This window comes from Macrobrachium rosenbergii, chromosome 51 (assembly GCF_040412425.1).
Source record: "Macrobrachium rosenbergii isolate ZJJX-2024 chromosome 51, ASM4041242v1, whole genome shotgun sequence".
NCBI classification, from domain to species: Eukaryota; Metazoa; Arthropoda; class Malacostraca; order Decapoda; family Palaemonidae; genus Macrobrachium; species Macrobrachium rosenbergii.
Genome location: NC_089791.1, coordinates 13,284,974 through 13,295,195, shown reverse-complemented (window position 1 = coordinate 13,295,195; position 10,222 = coordinate 13,284,974). Strand labels below are relative to the sequence as shown.

Below are 10,222 nucleotides of genomic sequence, written 5' to 3'. Positions count from 1 at the left end.
CTCACTCCCTGGCCTCAACAGCTTCTTCTTCCTTTAGTCAATGTTGCCAAGAACGAGCATTTTTTTATATGCTTGAAATCGTCAAAGCACAGAGTATTAATCATGTTCATGGCTTAAAGCTCACTCTGCCAGCAATAGCGGCCAAACTTTTTGGATCCTAACGACTTGGATAACGAAATCTGTTTTTTAAAAAGTTCCTGGATAGACTATCGTGGCAGAATGCATGAAACACGTCTATTGTGGCATCACTGCGATCAATTAGTATGCAAGGGAAGTCGGCAAGACGTGACGACGCCTCCTGACCTCTGCTGCCATCTGTGGCAGAGCCGCGAACTCTGCCTCCCCTCGCCTCGGGGTGAAGATGAGCCCCATGGAATCCAACCCTTACTCTCACGGATTTCGAACATTTCTATTAATCGAAATAACCTCTTACACTGCAATAACCTCAACAAGTCTGTTGAATCCGCTGGGAAATAAAAGTTTTTAAAAAGCATTACGAAAGGCCTAGGCATCAAAACATACACCGATGAGTAAAACTGTGAATGACATCATCCTTGGGTATGCCACCTTCCTAAATCTCACGTACCTCAGCGATCCAAAAGCGACTCTAAAGAGAAATGATAAGGTACTTACTATGGTGACCGGGAAGCGGTCGTATTAAGCGTGGGCGAGCGTGGGGTACGAAATTCGGCATTATTTTATAGAGGTCTTGAATGACAAAACGTCCGCGCGGCACAAAATAATCAGATTTTCTGGAATAATTAATCTAGGAAATAAGTGATGAGGAGGCTGGGGCGAAGGTGCGGGCGGGCGGTTAGCACTGCTTCCCTCCCACCCACGCCGTATGGTGGTGTCGGTACTGCACTTCGCAGCACTCGGGGGTAGTGGCACTTGGGCCTGCCTTGAAGAAGACGGCCAAGAACGTTCGTTGCCGCCCTGTCGCAGAAGAAGAAGCCGAAGAAGATACTTCTTGGATACGCCCCTCTGGAAACTCCTTACTAGGCACAAGGCTGTGATAAGTTTTTTTCTTTTTTATTTTACTAAATGGTGCTGTGGAGTGTGAAGGCCGTTGGGATGAAGGTAGAGTTTAAGGTGATGTGACTGATATATATGAAGACACAAAATTCAATATGAATTACATGAAAGCACTGGTGAAATAGTGATCCCAAACATTTGTCATTTTTAGAACTTTGGAGCAAAAAATGAACACGTTTTGAAGCAGTGGAAAATGAAGTGTAAACAAAATATTTTGGTTTAAGCCATAAAAATCTGATTTAATAACAAGTGTGATAGTAAACAATCATTGCCGAAGTCTAATTGCGTGGCTTTGAACAACACAAACTTTAAGGACAACTTACCTTTTATGAAAACAAATATTTCAAAGCGAGCGTAATTATCAGCGACTACTGTGTAAGAACACCCGTTAAACAAATCGGCTTCCCAGAAAAAATGACGCAAAACGAGAGCGCTTTCCGAGGTTTCTGAGCGCCTGCTCGGAGCAGGCAGATCTAGTTCACAAACTGGCACGTGCGACAGGATCATCCAGTTCACGTGCTCCGCGCCAAGTCCTAGGAGGAGGAGGAGGAGGAGGAGGGCTCGACCTCCGCCTTGTAGCACGCTGGCAGAAGAATAAGGACTTCTGGGTGAATTCTGTGTGCATTTACATAAACAATCAATAAGGATATTGTTTTCCATCGGCGGTAAGAAAGCTCTTTTCATGTTTGTGGCTCTCTGGTGATTTCAACGCAGATTAAGTAGTAAGCATGTGCCGAAGCCCTCTCTTCTTTTTCCAAATCTCGTCGGAAGCCCGCTGAGGGCTAAGTGATATGCTGGCCCCTGTGCAAACCACCTCTTCCTGTGCCTCGTCTTCTTTGGCAACAGCACAATCCTTCACTATCGCCACGTAAGTAATGAGAATAATGCATTAAGTAGCTTTGTCCATCGAGTCGTTTTCGTTTGTTCGCCCGGTTCCCCACATTCTCTCATGAACAGTTAAATGAAAATTGATGAACCTGACTTCTAGCCCGTTCCACTGTGAAACCCATTTCTCATCACAGTAAGGAATGGAAATGTGAAACATCCTTGTCGCCTAAAGCATTCGTCATAAGGATAGGTATATTGTTTTCAGTGAAAATAAATTTTTATGGATTTACTTTTAAGTATCAAATATATACGTATATCAAATAAGAAGAATACATTGCGAAAGAACCAAAATTTATCCGAAGGTCATCTTATAAGTGTAAAAATCAGGAATTCTTTTGTCCTTAATTCTTGTATTAATAAAACATAAGGCAGAGTATTTGTGCAGCAGTTAATACCATGCATAAAAATTAATAACTGCTGCATCAACCGCATTAATTAGATGCAATCATTACTTTTAAAGAAACTTGTATAAGAGGTGTTTCCTCTTAAATAATAATAATAATAATAATAATAATAATAATAATAATAATAATAATAATAATAATAATAATAATAATAAAACAAGGGAAGTTAGTTATCTCTCTAATAAAAAACATTTATAGATTGTATTTCTGGTCCTACGGTTATGCAATGATTAAAATATTATTATCAGGTTATTAAGGGAAACAATACGTTAAAATATTGCATACATAATGAGTAAGTTGTTAGTAAGTTGTTACTTTCAAGTTTTTCTTCAGCAGACCTATTATGTATTTTTTTAAAGTATTTATAACAGAACAAATCAGTGGTCTGCATCACTATACAATCATGTAAGTTTCTTTTCCACTAGTAAAACCTTTTGGCTAAACTTTATTGGGGCCAAGTTATCTATCGCATATTGAAGTTTATGTTTAAAAACACTAAAATTAAAAATAACCAAGGTAAGTCTAAAAAACTGCTGGTATACAGTTAACTTAAAATTACTGAACAATGAAAGACAGAAGACAATAGACACAATAATCAGCATAAAAACATTGAAAGAATAAGTAAAATTATGCAAATTAAAACAATTAAGTAGAAAAGTAGCTAAACACAAGTTAATGAAACTTGATTGTTAGATAAAAAAAAAATTAACAAAAAGGATATGAACGGCGACTGTGATCATGAACTTTACAAACTTGATCGTTATAAATAAATTTCTACCTCACATCGGGATCAAACCCAGGAATCTCAAGGGAAAGGCATGTGCGTTACCAATTCCTGAATTCCAACATGATGAGAAGAGGAAAAATATTTCTATTGCAAAGGTAAACATGCTGATAAGTAGGAATAAATAATGTGGCAACAACCTTTCCCTGTACTACAAAATTGAGAGTTTCAAAGTTAGGTTTCAGCCTCACGTCAGTGTCTTGAAAAGTCGTGAAAATTTTTCCTTTATAGAAACACTGATTGTAAAAATTAATATGCAATATGAGAGGAATGACAAAAAGGAAAAAATTCAAATATTAACATTATGAAGATTGCTGTTGATAAAAAAAAATATAAAGGAGTAGAGAAATTAGATTCATCTGAAAGCTGAACGATGAATGAACGTAACTAACTATACTCTTGTACAGTTTGGATGTTTTATTTGCATTCTCTCTCTCTCTCTCTCTCTCTCTCTCTCTCTCTCTCTCTCTCTCTCTCTCTCTTATTCATAAGAAAATATAACTATAACCAATTTGGTTTCCCTCTCTAACTTTACACATGACCATATATACTTCTGGTCTGCAATGTGATTAAATGCTTCCTTTTTTGAAATACCAGACTGTAAGCTCAAGCTCTCTGTCTCTATCTCTGTCTTTGTCTGTCTGTCTGTGTCTCTAGAAGCGTGCCTAAAATAGTTTTCTAAAGACGACTACTAGAAAAAAAGAAGAAAAAGAAAATAAAAAGCGAGCTATCATTCAGGAGTGGTGAGTGAGTCCAGCAAGTTTTTGTGGGGCTTTCCTCGACGTCTCCTGAAGATGCACCAGGCAAGAACATACGGAAAGGCTCACTAGACCTTATGCAGATTCAATATGAGAGATGGAAAGAATTTTTATGGGTTCTCTGTGACTCAGCTAACTCCTTGTAGGACGGTGACTGATGTTTGATAGATGTCGAAGAATGAAAAAAATCTTCAATGTATACAATAATCCACCTTTACTTATATTGTATTACTGAAGATAGCACATACTAATAACAATAATAAATTTTGATTAATATGGAATGGTAAAAACTATCTGGAAAAGGTACTATACGTGTTATAGAACTAGCAGCCTAGTGGAAAGAGCATACCAAAAATAAAACAAAAGAATTGATTTTCCAACAGTAAAAAATATTACTAATGGGACCAGCGATATATAAACCTTTCGTGCTCATGCATTCATTTCCGTAAGAGGCAAGGAATTCAACTTGAGTAACAACAAAATAATAGCCAGGTAATCTTGTAAAAATCTGAATCGTTTATATCACCCAGGAATATTCCTATGTAATTCCATTCTAATCAGGATACAGGATTTTAACTTATTTTCTGATGGTTGTAAAAAACGAAATTTAACATTTCGTGTGTGTAAGAAAATGAAGTCAACGCTTGTAGTTATTTCTAATGTAATGGATATTGCATTCCTTCCATATATTCCAACGGGACATAGACAAGTAGATTAAATTTAAAAAAGCATAGTACGCTATCATTCCAAAACCCCTCCTCTCTCTCTATATATCTCTATATATATATATATGTATATATATATATATATATATATATATATATATATATATATATATATATATATATATATATATATATATATCGTATATATCGTGTGAATTATTTATGTATTCAAGGCAAACCAACGAGATATAAAAAGCCGTTTGAAAAAACGTAATTTTCAAGATAATCACACCTTTCTTAAAACTTATTGTTCAAGGACATACAAAAACACATATAGGAACCCGTTATCATCACATGTTGCAAGACTACTTATGTATACGTCATCTTTCCGCACCTTCCTTTCACTGAGCGCTAAAGAGATATCATGGTAGCGTTCTCTGTCTGTCTTCCTGCCTCTCTCTCTCTCTCTCTCTCTCTCTCTCTCTCTCTCTCTCTCTCTCTCTCTCTGTGTGTATAATATATATATATATATATATATATATATATATATATATATATATATATATATATATATATATGTATGTACATAAATATATACATAAATTCGAAAGAGCAACCGCACCACTGAACCCTGCATTCACCATTACAAAAGAATCACAATTACAAAATAAAATGCAACTTGAAAATCCCCTTTATTTCCTCTAAAACGAGAGAGAGAGAGAGAGAGAGAGAGAGAGAGAGAGGTAATCATGTCAAACAAGGCGAAGGAGTCATTCGTCAGTATAACATTACACGGTCCAGGAATGTGGTTGAGAGGGAGGGAGGGCAGACCTCTACAATTGGCGAGGAGGACGGGAAAAAGGGGCAGGTGTAATCTTTTCATAAAAAGGCCACATATCAAACGCCGTGTGCTCCTTCTACTCCCTGATAGTATCTAGATTGAACGACACAGGCAATAAAGGAGGGGAACCCAAAAGAGGAGTAACAAGGGCCAAAATTCAGAAAAAAATGCGAGAGAGGGAGAAGAATGATTTTCAGCAGCTTTTCTGAAGTTGCTTTTAATAATGGAAGAAGGTGAGCGTAGATAAATACTTGATAGAACAATATCACCGCTTGTCGTCTTTACTTTTCGTTTGTTTTCTTATTTTGATTTAGGCATCATCTGCACTTAAAAAAAGATATATTTAAAGTAAATGTATATATTACAAAGCGTTGAATACAAAACCATAGAATAAGAAGAGTTAAATATGGGAATATGCACATCATGTTATAATTTACCTTTCGTAAATATGTGGCATATCGCTATATATATTTCCACCATATGTGATATACACATTTATTACGTATATCGAGAGAGACAGCGAAGCCCTCGGTTGCTTTTCAATTTATCCTCGGTAATTTTCACCTACTGAAATGTAATTATTTTAACGGGAACTATCCTTCATTCAGATAAAATCTAGATTACTATTTTCAAATTGCATTATTGATAATTTTTTTTTGCGGAGAATTTATAAAGAATGAAAAACTTAATTTAACCCCTGGTGGAAAACCTGACTGAGGGGGCTTTGCAGATAACGAAACTTGGATGGTAATTAGGGACGAAAGAAAATATTGGGCCGAAAAAATCCCAAAATATTTCCATTAAGTCTTGAATAAAAGTGACAGCTGAACTTCAAATACAGTACTTATCTCACTAATGCAATGGAATATGTTACAATAATAAAAATAATAATAATCGATAGTAACGATAATGTACTTCTGAAGACAACGCAAATTCCTTGTAAGAAAAGATGTGAACATCATCTTCTTACTTGAATGACTATGATATCTAATCCATTTTATACCAGAATCAATAACAATATACATCATACACGAAGTTCCAGGATCCAATCCGCTCCTGCAAGGTTGAATAAGAACTGAAAAACTAGAAATCTATTTTATTCATCTTTTCTCAAGCCAGCAACTCAGACGTTATATATATATATATATATATATATATATATATATATATATATATATATATATATATATATATATATATATATATATATATATACACACACACAAATATGACTGATAAAAACAAACCTTATTCATCCGTTCTTGGGTCCATAGCTTTTGAAGCTATTTTTGAAAGAAAACAATATAGGAAGCAGAAAGTGGTAATTCCGCTTAACTGAAATTCTGTTACTGAATTTTTGGTGGTAATACAGAAAGACTTATTTAGTACCAAATACTGTTATCACATAGAAACCAGCAACTTCTGTCTTCACGATAACGAATAACTATTGCACATTATAACTAGGCAAAACAATTTAAATATATCTGGAAAAGAAAAAGAGGCAAAGTAACCCAATGACCGGAAAAAAAAGGTATGTGCCCACTACCTATTGAGCCATGGCAAAAAAGTAACAAAGTTGGAGGAGTCACAAAAAAAGCAGCAACAATATTTACAATGTTACAAAGGACACACTAAATAGAACGCTCGTAGAAAAAAAAGACGAGCCATATACGGATTTACAAGGCAATACAAAATAGAAGGCACGGCTGCCCCTCTGATAATCAGAGCCTTACCTGCTGACGCTGGATTGAATGGCTGACAAAAAAGGGGGAAAAACTTGTAGTGAGAGAGAGAGAGAGAGAGAGAGAGAGAGAGAGAGAGAGAGAGAGAGAGAGAGAGAGAGAGAAAAACTTGTTGCATCTGTCTGTCAGGGAACGTTATAACTCTTCCCTCTTAAGTACCGACTTCCGCCTCTCGGAAAAAAAAAAAAAAAGAGATGGCTACAGAGAAGGGAAGGATATGCTCGGAGATTTATTGACACATCCGAAAGAATTACTGACGCGGTGGATGGTATTATGGCTCTTGATGTTATGAATGAAAGGTATAACACTGCCTTACACTTACACACACACAATCACACACACACACATATATATACATATATACAGTATATATGGATGTGTCAATATATCTCCAAGTATATCCTTCACTTCTCTGTATATATGTATATATATATGTATATATATGTGTACATATATGTATACACACACACACATATATATATATGTATGTATATATATATATATATATATATATATATATATATATATATATATATATATATATTATATATATTAGGATGAGCAGAATTTAAATGTATTAGGTTAACGTTATCACTGCTGATTTTATACAACTCCATCCATGAGATAATTTTTATTGACCTTATCATCAATGGTCGCAGCAAAAATGTTTTATACTACTACTACTCTACTACTACTGCAGCTGCTGCTGCTAATAATATAACTGGACCACTGTCAATGAACATTTGCCAGTAGTATGTACTCGTAGGATGAGGGCTACACAGAAAACTCTAAACGGCTAACAGCATTTAAGATATTTAGCGTGTAATACGTAAAAAATGATTACTTAATACTCAAATTATATCTCTTGAAGGTGGATGGTTATAACTACGATTTTTGTGCGTATGATGTATTTAAATTATTACATCGATGACTACACTGCTTCTTGGTACTTAGAATTCGCGTTCATATAAGAGAGATAATTTTTTTCATAATGTAAAATTGAAAATAAATCTCGAGAGTTAACCTAAAACTCAGATCCAACTTCTAAAATAGAATATTTTCTACAATTACTGGAACGAAACCAGTTAGATTCTATTGAACCTTGCAAAACATGTACTCATGGTAATCTGTGCCAGATTTATTTTCAGTGGGGTTTGGAAATATGAACTGAATTTGCTGTAAAAATAATACCTGTTACCAGAGAGCTGTTCCATAAAATTGTCAGTCAGTTTTTTCTTACTGGTCATCACTGATATTTCAAATTACTAAACAGAACGAAAAATAAATCAACAAAGCGGTATGATCCTGGTCCATGCCAGATTTGTTAATCAAAACTCCTTTTTTTCATTATTGGAACTTAAGCAACATGGATAATAGTGCTAAAAATTATGAAACAACTTTTCTTTGATAAATATCTGATTTTCTTGCAGCTTCCAGTCAATTTTGCTAAATAAAATAAAAAAACAACTACGGAGGAAGACCTATCATTCATAAACGTAACACTGAATGCAAGCATTTTAATTTAAAAGCAGCGTCCATGTTATCAATATGGTGGTCATTACAGTGAATGAATGGCATAAAATGCAAAACTCTGGGTTAGGAGCAAAAGTTTGCTTCAAATCACTCAAATACACACACACACACACAAAGTCATTGTTCCTAAGCATCTAAAATCTTTTTCGATATATTAGTTTTTATAGCGAGCATAACATACAAACACTATAATATATAACTATCAACTGCTTACGAAAAGCCATCTCGATTTCTTAACATACTTTCGCCCTTAAAGAGATCAATATCTAGTGAATTGAATTTAATTTGCTAGACTTTCCTACCTTACTTCTAATGCGGATGCATCTGTTTCCTTTCAGCAAAAGACATTTTTGATAGCTAGATGTTCATGTTCGTAGATGACTGCAATTGCACGACGTTCAGGAGTTTAGGAGAGTCCGTGATGATATTCCAACTTATCATGCATCGCTGTTTTAGTTTTTATGACATTTTTTATACTTATTTAAGCATATATTCTTTTGCTTACTGATCTGAGTTTTCTTCTCGATTTTTTTTCTATTCTGTGGAATTTTGTTTTGCATGTTCATGGTCTCCTCAAATAGTTTCATATGAATGTCTACTCCTCATTAATAATAATAATAATAATAATAATAATAATAATAATAATAATAATAATAATAATAATAATAATAATAATAATGACAGCAAAGTAAAGCGGATTATGACACTAACGATTAAGTTTCTTGAATGATATCATAAATATATAATAAATCCAAATTAATTTTTAAAGAGAATGAATATTACCCATAATTTGTCACAGACAACACTCGATTAAATCATTTACAATTTCACGTTTCCGGAGCAAATTGGAAGTTCAAAACAAAAGGACAAAAAAGATGGATGCAAAATCACCCCATTAATATAATTTGCTGCGATTATGTTTTATACGAAAATGACATCATATCAGTCTAAACGATATTAAACCTCTTCTCCCGCTAAGATGAGAGTGGCATTGCTGACCCCATATCGCCACGGAATTCGTCTCAATTACGCTTATTTCCAAATTGAAAGCAATACCAAATATACACTTAAATTGCTTCGCAATTTATTTGAGGTAGCTTTCTTATTTTGATCACAAGTGAAATAACGCGATTTTATCAAAGCTATTATTATCTCGGGTCATAACTGATTATGCGTAATAATGTTTTTCTTTCCGGAAACATGACATGGGATTGAGGTGACTCTTGGCTTAAAGAACTTGCCTAAGGATAGCATCAAGCGCATTAATAACAGTGATGGCGGTAGTAGCAGTAGTTTCAGAATAGCAGCAGGGCTTCAAAAATAGCAGAGGTAGTAAAGGTAGCTGTAGGAGTTGAAGACGGAGAAGTAAGAATGAGAATAAAGTGTATAATCAGTGGCTGACTGATTGATTGTAGATACTAAAACTGGCGCCACAACACCTAGGTTGTTGATGCCGTAATAAAAAAAAAGAAACTAAAAAATAAATACATAAATAACTTTAAAAGCAGTTTCAAATGGCAAATATGTAAACACACACACACACACACATACACACACACACACACACATATA

At 34.6% G+C, this 10,222-nt stretch overlaps 1 protein-coding gene across 1 annotated transcript in view; it reads left to right on the top strand.

The window, feature by feature from the left end:
* Positions 1 to 580: 580 nt before the first annotated feature.
* The window catches only part of LOC136833133 (uncharacterized), a 133,710-nt gene continuing 124,068 nt past the window's right edge, over positions 581 to 10,222 (top strand). The window contains exon 1 of the mRNA XM_067094801.1: positions 581 to 1,903. Within this exon, the coding sequence (XP_066950902.1) occupies positions 1,827 to 1,903 (77 nt within the window). The 5' untranslated portion in view covers positions 581 to 1,826. The remainder of the gene's footprint in view (positions 1,904 to 10,222) is intronic.